Genomic DNA, 18,876 nt, shown 5'->3' with positions numbered 1-18,876 from the left:
TGAGGAACGTAGCTTCCTGTCGTCACGACGACATTGCTCAGGAGGTATCGTTTTTATTTTATTTATGTATTGTCTATCCTCTTGTTTTCTTCACATGTGACTTGATTTAATTTTGCAGGGACAGCCTATCCCTCCACGTACTCGGACGAGACCCGAGGCTAGGAGGGAGCTGTCTAGGTCTGGCTTGAGGCATCGCGACACTACTTCTGGTGGCCGAGGTGGCCGATCTGGCGATGCTCGGACCAAGGCAGTGAAGGGTTGGGGTTCTTGTTCTGAGGGTGCACAGACTGGGCTGATACGCCAAGGAGGCGCGACATCGGCTCTCAGTAGGTGGTGGGACGTACCAGTTTGGCTTGTTGTCGCAAAAGCTTCCGCAACCTCAGCCTTTGTTGATTCACCACCGGGGTGAGCCTGGGTGGACTGGCCCTGAGTTGAGATTCCTGACTCCTTGGCGAGTCCGGAGGCTGTGAGGAGCATACAAATCGGTATGCGATGTTCATCGATATGATGAACATTCCTCATCATCTGCGCCCTCCAGCACCGTAGTTGTACCTGTGTTTGTATTTTATTTTGAATTTTGTAGGACTTTGCGGATTGTATTATATGACTAATTTATTAGACATATTTGTATATACAAACTATTATCTATTATGACTGTTTTATTTTTGCATTTTATTTCTCATTTTATGTGTATATGTGTGTGTGCAAAAAATTTGTGACTAATTTTGCGCAAAAATTTCCATCATTTTTATTATTATTGGATGGTATCCGACTTTCTCCCCCAAAAAGAAAAAAAATGAAAAATAAATCGGACTAAAAATGAGCTAAAATTTAATTTAGCTTGATTAAATCTAAGAAAAAGAAAAAATAATATTGAATTAATTTGTATAGGGTGATTGAACAAAGGGAAAAATTGTAAAGTCATCGTACGCATTCGAATCATAGTAAGAATAACGCAGTTTGCATAGCGCGCTGAGCTGGCATTGTAGCGTTTTCTGTTGCCATGCACTTCATGCTTTTGTTGGGGTTTGGTGAGTCCGACTCACCGCGGAAACAAACCCAAAAACAAGACCGCACTCGCAATAAATAAAACCATAAACATAATTAAATTAATCACAAGATTAAGATAAGCTAATTACCTTTGACGCGTGCTTCGCTCCAAAATGAGCTCTTACTTGAAAGCTTCAAATCCCGCTTACATGGAGACCTCTAACGAAGTCCACCCGCACCAACAAAACCAACTAGGTCCAATGTCTTGGGGTTAGCAAGACCCGACCAATAAAACCCGAGTAATTATATTGAGTTCAAAGGTTTTCACTAATTGTGATGCCTTTTTCAACTCTTACTCAAGCATCATTCCCAATGACCATACTTGGGTATTTATAGGAAATGATGGGAGTATCATTTACTCTCCCATCAATGTGGGATAGTATGATTTTTCCATTTTATTTTAAAGCTAAAATAAAATTAATAATCAAGCTAGTAATAAATCAACAAGTGGCAAGCTCATGTGAGTGGTTAGGTGAGAACCACTTGCAGAAGGGGGGGACCAAACTTGCTCCCCACTCCCTCTCCCATAACCGTCCACCTCACTCCACACACACTCAAGGAACACAAGCCACATGGCACCCACCCTTGGGCACCAAGGCAGCCAAGGTGGGTTGCCATGTGCTGCTGTCCGTGGCAGCCACGCCCAACAAGCCCAGCAGGCCCAGCACTCGCATGCAGGCTGCCAGGCGCTGCTGGCAAGCAAGCCCAGCATGCTTGTGCGGGCTGCTGCTGGCCTTATGCCTTGGCCAGCGCTGCTAGGCTGCAAGCAATGTCCTAGCCATGCTGCTGCTAGTTGTGGCGAGCTGACGCGCCTAGCGTGCTAGTTGCTGCAGCTTGTTGCAGCATGGCTTGCAAGCCATTGCGCGCACAAGGCTACGCCTAGCATGCTAGCACGCACTAGGCAGCGCCTAGCCTTGCGATGCTAGCATGGGTGCGCTAGCACGCACCAACCAGTCTAGGCTCGGCTTGGTGCGCATGCTAGCCACCATGCTAGGCCATACGCCCTTAGCACTCGGTTTTCTTGGGCATTCCGATGCTAGGGGTATTTTGGTCTTTTGTTGATTTATTACTATTTCTCATCTCGTCTTTCACTATTTTTCGACTCGACTTCCAACGCTCGGTTTCGACGCTCTAAGCTTGAATTTCCGACGTCTAAATAAATATTACTCGGTCGACTCATTAATTCCTTCCGAATTAATTCGTCGGTTCGGTTTGTTGAATGCTTGGGTGTGACCCGAAGCGTTCAGTCAAGATTAAGCTGTAATATTAATTATTCATTAATATTACTGATCGGAAGCGGCCTCCACCCAGGCATTCCGATCACTTGACCTCACTGAATATATTAGCTATATCATAATTTTGAACCCACTAAGGGAATAGTACACTTGTTCGAAGGACACCATTCCTTTCAATCTCCCACTTGTCCTTCCGGACAAGTGCGCATTTTGTGTGCAGCCTTTTTCCTATGTCGCTTAATGTCTCTTCATGAACTATAAGGTAAGATTTGTTTTGTCATCCTTATTACGTCCAGAAGTGTTTCCCGATTCCGAGTCCGACTGTCAATAAACACATGATTTCTAAAATCCATCCGAGCACGGCTATGCATTTTACAGTCTCGCTCTATGAGAGGCCTTGTATACAACAAAGACATCTTCCCTATTTTAGTAGGGGGACATTCCCAGTCTTGTAATGTAGCTCCTCTTACTGAGAGGACCTAGTCGCCCGAGTGTTGCCGTTATAATCCCTTATTACGGCAGACGTTTGACAACATCAAAGCGAACTAGTACTCAAACAAGAGAACTCACAATACTCATGGTCGAGGAAATAGGTTCCGATAGCCATAATGAGAAGTATACTTATGACAAATTTTTAATTTCTTAAAGTATTCTCATAGGTCGATCCAGTATGGTTCTAAACCAATACCTGTGCAAATGATTTATGACAATCATGTCCTTGTAGCACATGACGGTGCTATAAATCAGACTACACACTAATCTCAATTGGTCATTAATCCTCCATCGTTTAAATGACCTTGTATTAGGGATAATTTTCGATTATAATATTCAATGTTCACTTAATAGGTGTTTCCTTACCAAGACTGATCTTGATACCCTATTTTGAATATTCTCAGAATCGAATGGACTTATTATTTAATCCTAAACCACAATTAAATAGCATAACGGAGTAATAAAATATTGCATGAAATTTTATATTACTCCAGAACTTGAATGGTTTTCCTTAGCGTCTTACATTAATTTTTCTCAAAATTAACTAAAACACTAAACAAGGAAATCAAAGCCAGTCTCCTACATGCTTGATTCCCATTGCCTCAATGTGCTTGTTGTGCTTCACTTGAGGCAAAGGTTTAGTAAGTGGATCAGCTACATTGTCATCCGTTCCAACTTTGCAAATTCTGATTTCACCCTCTGATTTTCATTCTCGAATCATGTGAAATCGCCGCTTGACATGTTTGACTTTCTGATGTTCCCTAGGCTTTCTGGCCTAAGCAATAGCTCCATTGTTGTCACAATAGAGAGCTATTGGACCCTTTATAGAGGGTACAACATCAAGTTCACCAACGAACTTATGAATCCAAACATCCTCCTTAGCTGCTTCAGCAGCTGCTAAGTATTCGGCTTCAGTTGTAGAATCTGCAGTTGTACTCTGCTTTGCGCTCTTCCAACTAAACGCCCCTCCATTTAGACAGAACAAAAATCCAGATTGCGATTTGAAATCGTCTCTGTCTGTCTGGAAGCTTGCGTTGGTATAACCTTCCACAACTAAATCCTCTACACCACCATACACCAGGAATTTATCTTTGTTCCTTTTTAGGTACTTTAGGATAATTTTGGCCGCAGTCCAATGCGCCTCTCCTGGGTCTGATTGGTAACGGCTCGTAGCACTCAAGGCATATGATACATCTGGCCTAGTACATATCATGGCATACATGATCGATCCAATAAGCGAAGCATATGGAATCTGATTCATTCTTACCCACTCATCAGGTGTCTGTGGACACTGCTTCTTGCTTAGGGTTATGCAATGTGACATTGGCAGGTGACCTCTCTTGGCCTCCTCTATGCCAAATCGAGCAAGTACCTTATCAATATAAGTACTCTGACTCAATCCAATCATCCTTTTCGATCTATCCCTATAGATCTTGATGCCTAGTATGTACTGAGCCTCTCCCAAGTCTTTCAGTGAGAAGCATTTTCCAAGCCAGTCCTTTACAGACTCTAACAACGGAATGTTGTTTCCAATCAGCAATATGTAATCGACGTATAAGACTAGGAAGGCGATGTCACTCCCACTGACCTTCTTGTAAACACAAGATTCATCTGGATTCTTTATAAAACCAAACTTACTGATGGCTTCATCGAATCGTAGATTCCAACTTCTGCTTGCTTGCTTTAATCCATAAATGGACTTCTTAAGCTTACAAACTTTCCTAGCATTGTTTTGGTCGACAAAACCTTCAGGCTGTGTCATATACACAGTTTCTTCCAAATAACCATTAAGGAAAGCGGTTTTGACGTCCATCTGCCATATTTCATAATTGTAATATGCAGCAATCGCTAGGAGGATCCGAACGGATTTAAGCATTGCGACTGGTGAAAAGGTTTCATCGTAATCAATACCATGAACTTGTCTGTAACCAATCTAGCTTTGGAAATGAATACATTTCCATCTTTGTCGGTTTTCAACTTGAAAATCCACTTACATCCGATAGGTGTATAACCTTCGGGTAAGTCAACCAAGTCTCAGACTTGATTTTCAAACATGGAATCCATTTCAGATCTCATGGCCTCTTGCCATTTAGCAGAGTCGGTGTTTGCCATCGCTTGCTTGTAGGTTGCCGGTTCATCTCCATCCATAATCAGGATGTCCTGATTTTCAGTTAATACTAAACCAAGATATCTATCAGGTTGAGATCTCGGCCTCTATGACCTACGTAAGGTAATGGATTGAGAATTTGCATTGTCGGTTTGACTTTGCACATTTTGATCATTTTGACCTGCGTCAACAGATGCTTTTTTGAGCACTTTGACTGTCATTATGATTTTGTTGCTCATCCTCACGAACTTCGTCGAGTTCGATTTTCCTCCCACTTGTCATTTTAGAAAGGTGCTCCTTCTCCAAAAAGACACCATCGCGAGCAACAAACACTTTGTTCTCCGATTGTTGTCGAAGTAATACCCTTTGGTTTCTTTTGGGTAGCCCACAAAATAAACCTTGTCAGATTTGGGATGAAGTTTGTCAGAAATCAATTTCTTGACATATGCTTCGCATCCCCATATCTTTAGAAAAGATAACCTAGGAGGTTTCTTCGTCCATAATTCATATGGAGACTTTTCTACAGCTTTTGATGAAGCACGGTTCAGTGTTAGTGCCGCAGTTAGAAGTTCGTGTCCCCAGAAAGAGATAGGAAGATCACTAAGACCCATTGTTGATCGTACCATGTCTAACAAGGTTTGATTTCTCCTTTCGGATACTCCGTTCCATTGTGGAGTTCCTGGAGGTGTCAGTTCTGAAAGTATACCCTTTTCTTTCAGATGGTCATCGAATTCTTGGCTCAAGTATTCACCACCTCGATTCGATCGAAGGGCTTTGATTTTCTTGCCAAGCTGATTTTCAACTTCACTCTGAAATTCTTTGAACTTATCAAATGATTCAGATTTATGCGACATGAGGTAGACATAGCCATATCTACTATAGTCGTCTGTGAAAGTGATGAAATATCGATGTCCATTTCTTGTGGTTGAGCTCATTGGTCCACATACATCGGTATGTATAAGACCCAATAAGTCACTTACCCTTTCTCCCAACTTGGAGAATGGGTGTTTAATCATCTTGCCTAATAGACATCCCTCGCAATTCTCAAACGATTCTAAATCGAAAGAGTCAAGAACACCTTCTTGTAGAAGTTTCTTAATGCGTTTGATGTTGATGTGGCCAAGACGACAATGCCACAAGTAGTCTGATTTGACTCTATGGTCTTAGCTCTTTTGGTATCATTATAAACAATTTTCCCAAAGACACAAACGTGTCATTCCATAAATATAAACAAGATGATATGTCTTGTGATCAAGTTCAAAATGACGTCCAATGCCTCAAGATCAAAATATGGTAGATAAAACTAAACAAGTTTTAAATCTAGACAAAATATGAGATTACAAGCTTTCTTTGAAATATCTTCTTCTTCCACTTGTGTACTCATATCCACTTGAAAAGCACCGCTCACTTTGTTCCTGAAACAGGAGCATATAGTGAGCCAATTTTCCGGTATCTAATACCTTATAAATGGCTTATGTTCAAGTGTAAAGATGATACCTGAGATTGAGGTTACTTTTCTTTTCGCCTCATCTTCTAGATACATGCTACATTCTCTTTTGTAGTGTCCGGGTCTACTACAATAGAAGCAGCGCATCTTAGCTTTGTTCTTGAACTCCTTCTTCTTTGGTCTCAGAGCAACCTTAGCCTTTCTTGCAAGAATAGGTTTTCTGGAGCTCTTGAACAACTTCCATCAAGGACATTTTGTTCCGCTTGGTCGTAAGTCGCATCTTTAATGCAACATACCCCGAATGGAGTGAGCTTAGTAGAATGAGAGCCGCTTGCTCATCGTCCACTGGTTTGCCAATTAGCTCTAGATGGGTGAATAGCCTTGTCATGTTGAGCACATGAGCTTGAAGTGGCATCCCGGATCTAAGTCTTGCATTATAGACCTTAGCCCATACTTCTTGTCTCTCTTTCGTGAGACACCCATCTTGCGGTGGCTTGATCCTCATGTTCAAGAGTGACCTAGTCACATATTCCACAAGTCCATCATAGTTGCCTCTGGTACTTTTGGTGACTCTCAAATTGACTACATCTTCTAGAGCTTTGAGCATCATGTCCGGAAAATAGTTAGAGAACTTCCCCTTCCATTGTACCGGGATGGAGTTTGCCATGAGTCTGGAAACTCTTTTACAATCCACACTCCATACCTCATGTGCCTCATCACTCATAATCCCCTTAGAGTAGAAACTCGGGATTTGAGTGTCCAGAATGTGCTCTAGGTAGCAATTTCGGAGGGTCTTTCGGAGTTCCTCTTCCCATTGCTTAAAGTTTACCAAGTTTAGAGAAATTGGCAACTTTTCGGGCAATTCCGGGAGCATAAGGTCGTTGACATTAGTTGAAGACATGATTCTACAATTGAAAGAATTTGAAATAAAAAACCATTCATTATACTTAAATAAGATTGAATTCATGCATTTTAATCAAACTTATTTAAAACGTCTTATTCACACATTAAAGATTGTCCCCATTTTAGGTGACAATAAGTCGATTCCAGGATCCAAAGAAACAAAGAGTTGTTAAGCATGCTTTGGCTTGTCTTAAAACTCAATCTCCTAAGGTAAGCAACGCTTTGCTAATGGCTCCAAGCCAATCTTGGTTGAATAAATCGTCGCATCCAATGCTCTCTAAACAATATATTCACTTTGCCACGACATGTTAGGACTCCATCACTCATATCGCTGAGTATAACCAAAACCACCTTGCATACCCGGTATGCCTTACGTTCCTTGGAGAAGTAGTGATGCCTCGCTTTGGCGTACCCCACCACTACCCTCGTTCTGTTGGTAAGTGTGTTTTGGAATGGCAAGTTTTACTCAATATTTTAGGGACCTAGGGTTTCTATGTTGGTTGATTTAAGTGAACTTAATTAATCATCTCAACATTCGAAATCCTAAACATGCATCTAACATATAATTCATATATATATAAATATATATCGAAAACATAAATAGAGATGCATTTGGAAACTAGCATGACCCCTTGAGATCTTCAAGTCTTCAAAAGGTCTTCATTTGCAACTTCATGGCTTTGTCTTCTAAGAACCCCGTCTTCAAGACTTGACCAAAATATTACAATTGCTAGTATCTACGATTAGGACTAATCTAAATATTAAGGTACAAAAATACTCAACGGTTCGCAGAACGTATTTAGATTTACAAAAATACATCACGGATCACAGTCCGTATTTTCTATCCTAATCGGGCCCCACTAGTTGCCATTTCATAAAACATGTGAGAGAATTTACATTCCATTCATCCATTCACTATCTGTGAATGGCCCATGCATTTTACAATGATAAACAAGTAACAATGCATAAAACGCAAGAGAGCTAGTAACTAATCTAGGTGGTTAATCCAATTAACACGCCTAATTAAACTAGTCAAAGTTGTTTTAACCGGTTATGGTAATAACTTAGAGACGTTCCCACTAAATTCCGCATTCAACTTTAACTAATCCAATTAATTAAGTCAGTGAACCCAAATATTTGCCAAAATTAATTTTGCAAATGTCGCTCAAAACCCGAGGCCTAGCCTCCAAAATTTTTAATTAAATAAACAAAATAATTAAAATAATTAAAACGACAATTTAAGCAAAATTATGAATTCCAAAATGTCTAAGTGCCTAGCATTAAGACTTGGAGTCCAAAAAAAAATACCCTTATTTACATATTAAGCAACGCTAAAATTAACTTTAAAATAGCATCGCCTTAATAACCCTGGGTTATTGTGCCAATTATGGGATTGTACGTACCGTACAACAAGCACGTAGTATGCCCATGCGCACCCCCGCAACACCAAGCATGCATGTGGGCTGCTTGTGCTCGCATGCGCTACGCCCAGCCCAGCCAAGCGTAGTAGCACACACAGCGCGCACAACCTTATGCTGCTGCTGCGCCATGCTGCCGCTTGCTGCTGGCTGGCGCGCTATGCTGCTGGCAGCGAGCAACAGCCCACGCCCTTCCTCGCACACACACACGCACAACACCAAGCACCTAAGAACGAAGTGCCCAGCAGCCTCGGCAGCCACATATGGGTTGCGTGAGCAGCCCAGCTGGTCGAGAGCTAGCTCGGGGGTCTTAGGCCTCGTGTTGCGTGCTAATGCTTCGAAAATTATCGATTTTGTTTGTGACATTATAAATCAATTCTAAATTAATTTTAGAATCAATTTTGAGGAAAAATGAAAAATAACAAGTCCAACTTAAATAATTCATCCAAATGCAATTAACCAAATTTATTTCCAAGAACCATTCTTTAATAAAATTGGTTTAACTTAGTGTAATAAAATAAATTAGGGCAATTCTCACTATTAATTTAATCACTTTAAATTAATCTTGAGATTTTGACAAAATAAAAGGGAGTTGGAAAAATGAACATAAGTTCAATAAAGACTCCAACTTTAATACTTGTGACTTCATGAAAAATTATATCTTCCAATATGAAGATAAACCAATTTCAATCACAAGTTTTAAACTTTATGATTCCAATCAACTAAAAAATGATTAAATCAACAAAGTTTAACCAAAATTCATGGAATTTAGTAACTCAAAGTTTCAATCACTTATCATAAATAAAGATTGAATCTTTAGTACTTGGAAGCAACAAAGAACAACTATTTCACACTTAATGCAATTAATTTGCAATTATGTGAAAAATAAAACCAAACTTTCAAGCACCAATTACTACCAAGTAATCATGCTTAAAGTAGTCTAAAATTGCATATAAATAAAGGAAAGAACCAAATTCATAACCACCATAAATATGCAATCAATTTTCAAGGTTAGAAAGACTTAAAAATTTTCGTCAAAACGAAAAATCCCTCGTAAAATGCATTTCTGGTCATTTTTTGGCTAAAAACAGAGTCCTACAAGGTTAAAACCATTTCCAGAACGCCTTTTCCACCCAAAATTCACTATTTTTGGGTCGAAATCTGGGTTCGAGAGCTGAAGACAGCTCTAATACGAGGTAAAAATTTGAAAAATGAGTTACTAATCTAATTAGCAACTTAAAACCAGAAAAATTAAGCCATAAAAACACCTTAAAAATATTATGATTTTAAAAATAAACGAGCGAGGCTCCGATACCGCTGTTGGGGTTTGGTGAGTCCGACTCACCGCGAAAACAAACCCAAAAACAAGACCGCACTCGCAATAAATAAAACCATAAACATAATTAAATTAATCACAAGATTAAGATAAGCTAATTACCTTTGATGCATGCTTCGCTCCAAAATGAGCTCTTACTTGAAAGCTTCAAGTCCCGTGATGTGTCTATTTTATATAGTATTTTACCCCCGTCCCTTGGTCATAATTAGTAGTGTTTTTGGCTCTTTAGAGCCACTTTTATTACTAATTGGGGTTTTCTAGTGTTTTTGTAGATTTGGTTGACTGTTGCAGGGATTTATGCTTTTGGAGTATTTTCCCGAGATATTTTAGAGCAATCACGAGCATTGGAGAAACACGACCAAATTTTATAGCCCAGGGCCGGTTAGAGCCATCGAACCGGTGATTAAGGGCTCGGTATAGGTGATACCGGGGCATTTGGACCGAGTATTCAAGACCCAAAGAGGAAACCCAGAATGGCCCGAAGAATTGAAGTCCAATCGTAGTCCAAATAGTGGCCCAAGAGAGCCGCCCGGCCAAAAAGGCTGGCACCCGGAGGCGCGCTCGGCCGGGCAGGAGAAGCTTAGTCTGGCGCCCGGTGACGCGCCCGGCCGGGCGCGAGATTGCTATTAGAGACAAAAAGGCGCGCCCGATCGGGCGCGTGTATAGTTAGGAGACGATTAGCGTCGTTTTAATTTATTTTAGTTTAGGATTTTTGTACGGAGTATAAATACTCCTCCGTAATACGATTTTACGACTTCTTATTCTCTTAATCTCTTCTCTTAGACTTTCTCTCTCTACTTAGTTTTCTCTCTCTTAATCTCTCTCTAAACCTTTGTTCTTAATTCTTTCATTAATTCAGATTTATTTTGGTAACAATTTCTCTTCCCTTAATCTTAGTTATTTATTTTATTCCTTTCACCATGATTTATTTTATTACTTTGATTAGTTTAGTTTATAATATGTGTGAGTAGTTTTCTTTCTAGGGTTTGTGGGGATCTAATAAATAATATGAAGGGGTAAATTATTGTTGTTGATTATCAATGCTAGATTAATTTCCAATTGATTGATTTAATGCTTTGTGACTAGATTAGGCCTATCTTTTATGCATGAGTTTGACAATATTGAGTCAAGATTCGAGAGATGAGATTTAATACCGGTAAATTAATTGTGTGATTGTAATACGTAGCGAGCCCTATACAATCTGGTTAATTGATGCATTGATGATTGACTATTATTGAATATTGGTATTGCATGATAATTTCTTATTGGATTGTTTTAATGTTTACAATTGCGGCTTGTAAAAGTATAGAAATATTAAATTGATGAATCGAGCAGATGTTAATTTGATATTAAAGGCTATTTTCAATGAGGACTTAGATCTAGTAAATTGCGAGAGCCGGTTAGATCTATGTTGATTAATAAATTGCGAGAGCCTGTTAATCATGTTATCTATGCCATGTCAATAATTGATTACTATGTTTTACCCTGAAGTATTATTTATTGGTGAACCTATGCCCTAGATCCTTTTATATATCGTTTTCTTCCTATTCTCAACCTTAGTAGTTTAGTTTCTTACTTAATTATAAATATTGGTTACTTAAATAATTTAGATTATAATAATTAATTAGGAGTAAAAAGACTTGTTTCCCTGTGGAGATCGACCCTACTTCCCTATCTACTTTAGTTAGAGGATTTAGGTATTACTTTTGATTAGGGGATACGACTTTACCCTGTCATCCCGCTCACACGGAGACCTCCAACGAAGTCCACCCGCACCAACAAAACCGAATAGGTCAAATGTCTTGGGGTTAGCAAGACCCGACCAATAAAACCCGAGTAATTATATTGAGTTCAAAGGTTTTCACTAATTGTGATGCCTTTTTCAACTCTTACTCAAGCATCATTCCCAATGCCCATACTTGGGTATTTATAGGAAATGATGGGAGTATCATTTACTCTCCCATCAATGTGGGATAGTATGATTTTTCCATTTCATTTTAAAGCTAAAATAAAATTAATAATCAAGCTAGTAATAAATCAACAAGTGGCAAGCTCGTGTGAGTGGTTAGGTGAGGACCACTTGGAGAAGGGGGGACCAAACTTGCTCCCTACTCCCTCTCCCATAACCGGCCACCTCACTCCACACACACTCAAGGACCACAAGCCACATGACATCCACCCTTGGGCACCAAGGCAACCAAGGTGGGCAGCCATGTGCTGCTGTTCGTGGCAGCCACGCCCAGCAAGCCCAGCAGGCCCAGCACTCGCATGCGGGCTGCCAGGCGCTGCTGGCCAGCAAGCCCAGCATGCTTGTGCGAGCTGCTGCTGGCCTTGTGCCTTGGCCAGCGCTGCTAGGCAGCAAGCAATGGCCTAGCCATGCAGCTACTAGCTGTGGCGAGCTGGCGCGCCTAGCGTGCTAGCTGCTGCAGCTTGTTGCGGCATGGCTTGCTAGCCATTGCGCGCACAAGGCTGCGCCTAGCATGCTAGCACGCACTAGGCAGCGCCTAGCCTTGCGATGCTAGCATGGGTGCACTAGCACACACCATCCAGTCTAGGCTCGGCTTGGTGCGCATGCTAGCCACCATGCTAGGCTTTACGCCCTTAGCACTCGGTTTGCTTGGGCATTTCGATGCTAGGGGTATTTTGGTCTTTTGTTGATTTATTACTATTTCTCGTCTCGTCTTTCACTATTTTTCGACTCGACTTCCGACGCTCGGTTTCGACGCTCTAAGCTCGAATTTCCGACGTCTAAATAAATATTACTCGGTCGACTCATTAATTCCTTCCGAATTAATTCGTCGGTTCGGTTTGTTGAATGCTTGGGTGTGACCCGAAGGGTTCAGTCAAGATTAAGCTGTAATATTAATTATTCATTAATATTACTGATCGGAAGCGGCCTCCACCCAGGCATTCCGATCACTTGACCTCACTGAATATATTAGCTTTCTAATAATTCTGAACCCACTAACGGAATAGTACACTTGTTCAAAGGACACCATTCCTTTCAGCTTTTGCCAGGCGCTAATTTCTGTCGCCAGGCGACAAATTTGTCGTGTGGCGCTGCAGTGCGTAGGCTCCGAATCCTTTTAGGAGTCGAACTACATCAATTTTGTGCATAAATAGCCCCCTAATCTGAGAATTTTCTGTATAATTCAAACATATTACAATCTTAGATTCTCAACAAATAATCATGTCTTAAGTCACTAAGTGTTTTATTTATTTTACTCGTGAGTGGTGTCGGTCTTTAATTGCTAAAGAGAGAAAAGACTCGAATTTTTTATGGGTATTAAGGGGGTAGATCTTGACATAGATATTATTCATACCGCCTTAGAATATTGGGATACTGACTCACATTGCTTTAAAATATGCTGTGATGAAATTAGCCCTTTACTGGAAGAATTTGGTGCCATCCTAGGCTTTCCTTCATTACATCTTGCGGTAATTCCTCGAGTGAATGAGTATTATTATAAAGATTTTGAGCGCTTCTTTAATTTAAAAGACATGGATCTAACAAATATTTTAGATGGTAGTGTAGTTAATCTAAAAAAATTTGCCCACCACTACTTTAATAGACCGTACTCTGAGTCTTTTCATGTTTATAGAAGAAAGGCGTTTCGCTTTTGCATGCTTAACCAATATCTTCTTACTCCTGGTAGAAATAATGAAGGTCAAGCACATATATTATCTGTCTTGGAACAAATTGAATCTGGAAGAAATCCAATGCCACTAATTGTTGGAGAGACTATGATTAGTCTAGATGAATTAAAGAAAAATCCAAAAGTACCTTTTCAGGACTCTCTAATTTTTATTACAGGTTGAAAAATAATATTTTTAATTACAGAAGTCAAAAACATATTTTTGTATAGTAATACTAATTATTTGCATTCAATATTTTTGCAGATGTGGCTAATGGAGAGACTAGAATTAATCATTCCTCCTAACAATAATGAAAGTTCACTCCTAATTGCTTTATAAGGCGAAAGAAGCGTCTCTCTGAAATGGGTCACCATGAATGAAGTAAAATATTTGCCTCTTGTAACTTTTCTATCAAGTGGGTCGTCCCATGGTGGAAAATTGAGAAGATGGTTGGTGGCAACAAGCAACCCTTCTGTCGTCTTCCAAGCTTAACCAAGATGTCTTTTTATTACCCCTGCAGGGTAAAATTGCATTACGTTCTACTTCAAAACATTTCTTCTTGGGATATCCGTCGTCCCTATGAATTCCATGTTGATATGCGAATTGACGTGCGATAACCGCAAAGCGCAAAATGGAGTTTGTTAGGCCAATCCTTGTAATTTTCTGTCATTTTCTCAATAATAGTCTTTAAGTTTTTGTTAGCTGCCACAACTGCTCCATTTTATTGAGGTCTATGAGAAGAGTGATAACTTGTTATTTGGTATGATTTTAGGGTACTTTTGAACTTTTTTTCGTGATTATTCGACATCAAAGTTCATTATCTATCCTATTTTTATACAAATTTTGCATAATCCATGCTTCACGGGTTGTTTGTGTTTTTGATGTAATGTAGCTATTTTTAGCACTATATATGGACGTGATCAAGCATGAGTGAACAAGGAGAAGGGAAAATTTGTTGATAGAGCAATGGAGGAAGAAGGATGAGTGCCTTAAAGAGAAATGAAAAGCTATTGGAAAGTTTTGGAATGATTTTTTCACTAAGGTCAACTTCAACTGACCATAAATTTTTTTCCACTCAACATTTTGAAGTGATTCAAATTGGAGATCAAATTTCATCTCAAGAGCTCTCCAACGACTTGTCACATGCCTTATTCCGATGAACGAAGAAGTTATGACCTTCCGAAAATAAGCTATTTCGCCAGAAAAGGTCTGCACGTCTGTGCCAATAAGTGACACGTCCGTGCAAGTCACTGCACGTCCGTGCGAAATGAAGCAAGTCCGTGCAAGGTTAGGCAGTAGCTACAGCTTGTATTTGAACAGGTCTGCACGTCCGTGCAACCTATGGCACGTCCGTGCCTACCTATAGACGAGCCCGACTCTTGTTTTCTCTGTCCTTTTTATTTTGGGGTCATATAAATACTCTTCTTAGCTCATTTTGTACGGGGGATCCAAGTTTGGAGTGCCTTCTCTTAATTTGTAATTGTAGAACACAAATATTCTGAAATCATTAGTTAGATTTTAATTAATAGCTTGGAAATTTCAATCTCAATCATTGTAGAAGACAAGTTCCACCATTATTATTCAAGTTGAAGCTTCAAGTAACATTTTCTCACTCTTCTCTTCCATTTTAATTGTTTTGATTGATAATTATCTTTCTTAATTCTTGTGTGCTTAGATTGTTATTTAGCTTAATCTTTTGTTAAATCTTGTTCATGAGTTACTTGAATTCCTTAATTGCTTTAATCTCCATGGATTGTGAGTAGTCTAACTTTCTAGGGTTTGGGTAAAACCCTCAATGTAGTCACTAATTAATTGTTGCATGTGTTAATTTGGTAATTGTTAGGTGTTAATTAGTTGAGCATAAGTGGTTTAATTGCTTAGTTCTTGTATATGGCCATTGCTAGAACTATTATCTAAGCTTTCTCAACGAAGGATCGAGAGATGAACTTGAGTTAGCTCCCTTATGCTTAATTGACTTGAAATGCCATGAGAATAGGAATTTCCAGTCAAGGGAATGTTTTTGTCATCGTGATTATGCTTTAATACTTGTTTTATGCTTTGTAACCACGAGAGTAGGTTATATTCATGTTCAAGTAATCCCTCTAGCTTGAGAGAGTAGTTGGGTGTTGTAGATGATTTCCCCTATAATATCCCCTTAATTTACTTTTTTTTTTTCTACATGCCATTTGTGATTTGTGACAAAATTGAGTGGTATATCCCGAGCCGTAGAACTCTTTAATTATTGTTAATCACCCCTTAGTATTAGTTGATTTGAATTAGTACTTGCTACATAAAATCAAACCAATTTCGACTTCATTTAGCTTGTTTAAACGACAGTATCTTGGTGGTTGATTCAACGCCTCTCTTGGGTTCGACCCTTTCTTACCCTTGCTATTAGCTATTGAGATCAAGTGATTGGACTTTATCTTTGGTAGGCTCAACGATGGCCTATCAAATTTTGGCGTCGTTGCCGGGGAGGCAAAGTCACATTGAATGTATTATTGTTGAATGAGACTAAATGTGTGTATATGTATCATAGATTTCCTATCTATTTTTGTCTATTTGTGTTTTTAACTTATGATAGTCATTGCTAACGTCTTTCTTAGCTTTGTTTGACTTTGCATGACACGAAAGAGTAAGCAATCACCGCTTATTCCCGTGGAATTAGAGTTGAACAAAACCTTGAGGAACGTGAGGAGAGTTTTGCAAGGCACACTCGAGCTCTCTATTATATTTTCGGATTCCGATCTGGAAGAGGTTTTTGAAACCAACAACGAAGATATCATGGGTGATAACAATCCTCCTCCACCTTTACTACGAGACTATGACCACCCCAATGCCTTCACACTTCGGAGTGGCATACGTCTCCCCACCATAAATGCAAACAATTTTGAGCTTTCACCTTAACTCATCCGTATGATTCAAAGTGATCAATTTGGGGGTAGTCTTTATGAGTGTCCTTTTGCTCATTTGGACAACTTTCTTGAATTGTGCACAACTATCAAGCAAAATAACATTTCGGAAGAGTTTATTTGGATGTACATGTTGCATTGGTTGAGGACGGTTGAAGAGGGATCGTTAACTACTTGGGATGAAGTTACTAGAGCATTTCTTGGGAAGTATTGCCCTCCCGAGAAAACCACCGAATTAAGACGGAAAATCACCAACTTCAACCAAGAGATTGATGAAACTTTGTGTAAAGCATGGGAGCGGTTCAAGGATTACACTAGAGCATGCCCTCACCACGGTTTCACCTCATGGATCATAGTGAAAAGCTTCTATGATGGTCTTACTCCTACCTTGAGGGCTAACCTTGATATCGATTGACGAGGCCTACAAAATGATTGAAGAGGTTGCCAAGCATTATGCTTATGTGGTGACAAAAGACAAAGTCATCCTAAGAAGGGCGGCAAGCATGATCTTGAGGCAATAGATCTTATTGCTTCAAAGGTTGATATGTTAGATCGAAAGATAGATCAAGTGAACAATGTGCCCGGTAGCTCCTCCTCGCAAGTCATGTCTTGTGAGACATGTGGAGGAAACGGTCACATGGCATCCTATTGCAACTCTACAACAACAGAGCATGTGGCTTCTACTGGGAGAAATGATCCTTACTCTCAAAACTATAACCGAGGTTGGAAACAACATCCAAATTTTGTATGGAAACAACCAAACCAAGCACCCCCTCCTCAAAACAATTACAACCAAGTTCCTCCTCCTCAAAACAATATCAATCAACCCCATTTACAACAACAAGCTCCCCATAGCCACCCCAACCAAAGAGACAATGTCCAACAAAGAACCCAATACAATCAAGCCCCTCCTCCTCAAAAATCCAACATTGAATCCGTTTTGGAAACGTTCATGACCCAATAAATCAAGATCAATGGGGAAGTTAGTAGCTCAATTCAACAACTCCAAGCACACAATAAGATGATTGAAAGTCAATTATCTCAAATTGCGCATCAAGTTGGATGCCCTTCTAACCCCGGTGGTTAATTTCCAAGCACAACGGTAATGAATCCAAAAGAGCATGCAAAATTAATCACCTTGATTTTGGAAGGAGGGTATGAAGCTCCAATTATGAGAGAAGAGGTCACCAAAAAAGGAGGTGAGGGATATTGTTGGGTAGATGAAAGTGAGTTTGTAAATGAAGTGAGTGAGGAAGCGAGAGGAAGCTTAAAATTGAGTGATGAGGGTGCCTTAAAGAGAGACGAGGGAGAAGTGCATAGCCAAGCTCCATTGAAAGCATATGAGCCTCGTATTCCATTCCCTCATCGAATGATAGAGAAGAAGCTAAATGAGAAACTTTCCAAGTCCCTTGATGAAATGAAAGGACTTCAATCAAACATTCCACTTCTTCATGCTTTATTACAAATGCCTACATATGCAAAGTTTTTGAAAGATTTTCTTACTAAAAAGTAGGCTTAAGGAGAGTGATTCTATCTTCCTTCCAACGGAGATAAGTGATATTCCTAAAAATGAGCTTCCCGAGAAGTTTGGTGACCCCGGTAGTTTTGCTACACCGGTGAACCTTGGGGATCTTGAATCAACAAATGCGTTGTGTGACCTTGGGGCTAGTGTTATCCTTATGCCTCTCTCTATGGTTACAAGGTTGAATCTTGGGGATATAAGTCCCACCAAAATGTCAATCCAACTAGCCGACCACTCGGTTAAAATCCCATTGGGAGTCTTAAAGGACATCCCGATTCAAGTGGTGAAGGCTCTTATGCAATGCGATTTTGTAATCATGGAGATGGATGAGGATTCCAAAGCACCTCTCATATTGGGTAGGCCCTTTTTGAAAACTGCGGGTGTTAACATTGATATGAAACAAGGACTACTTAGCTTGCATGTTGGGAATGAAAATATTTTCTTCTCATTTCCGGAAATTTCAAGTGAGCCCATAATGAAACAAGTTCATCAGATCGATGTTTTGGCTAATACTTTGAAAGAAGACATGGAGGAGCCACAATAATTGACTCATGCTTTGGAGGTGAAAAAGCAAAAGAGGGTCAATAAGAAAAAAAGAAACAAGATTAAGTTGATGGAAATTATTTGATTGCATTTCTAGTGATGATAGAAATGTGGTTGTTTTGCCTAAGGAAAATGGCAAGTTTGTGGGAACAATGAGATGGGCCAAAAAGGTGTGTCTTGACCCTCCCTAATTACGGATAGCGCAATGTCGTCAAGCTAGTGACGCTAAAGAAGCGCTTCCGGGAGGCAACCCGAGTATTTTTTTTGTATGGATT

At 39.8% G+C, this 18,876-nt stretch overlaps 1 protein-coding gene across 1 annotated transcript; it reads left to right on the top strand.

The window, feature by feature from the left end:
- Positions 1–17,641: 17,641 nt before the first annotated feature.
- LOC110739429 lies at positions 17,642–18,602 on the top strand. The gene is made up of 2 exons (XM_021919889.1): positions 17,642–17,940; positions 18,050–18,602. Exons 1-2 carry the CDS (start codon positions 17,642–17,644, stop codon positions 18,600–18,602), a joined length of 852 nt encoding a protein of 283 aa, XP_021775581.1.
- The last annotated feature ends 274 nt before the right edge of the window (positions 18,603–18,876 follow it).

This window comes from Chenopodium quinoa, unplaced genomic scaffold, assembly GCF_001683475.1.
Source record: "Chenopodium quinoa cultivar QQ74 unplaced genomic scaffold, ASM168347v1, whole genome shotgun sequence".
Lineage (NCBI taxonomy): Eukaryota > Viridiplantae > Streptophyta > Magnoliopsida > Caryophyllales > Amaranthaceae > Chenopodium > Chenopodium quinoa.
Note: the sequence above shows the minus strand (reverse complement) of the source record. Positions and strands in the feature narration are given on the sequence as shown.

Coding starts and splice junctions, on each gene's coding strand:
- LOC110739429 (XM_021919889.1), top strand. CDS start 17,642: ATGAATCCAAAAGAGCATGCAAAATTAATCACCTTGATTTTGGAAGGA. Junction 17,941..18,049: donor CTAAATGAGAAACTTTCCAA/GTCCCTTGATGA, acceptor ACTAAAAAGTAG/GCTTAAGGAGAGTGATTCTA.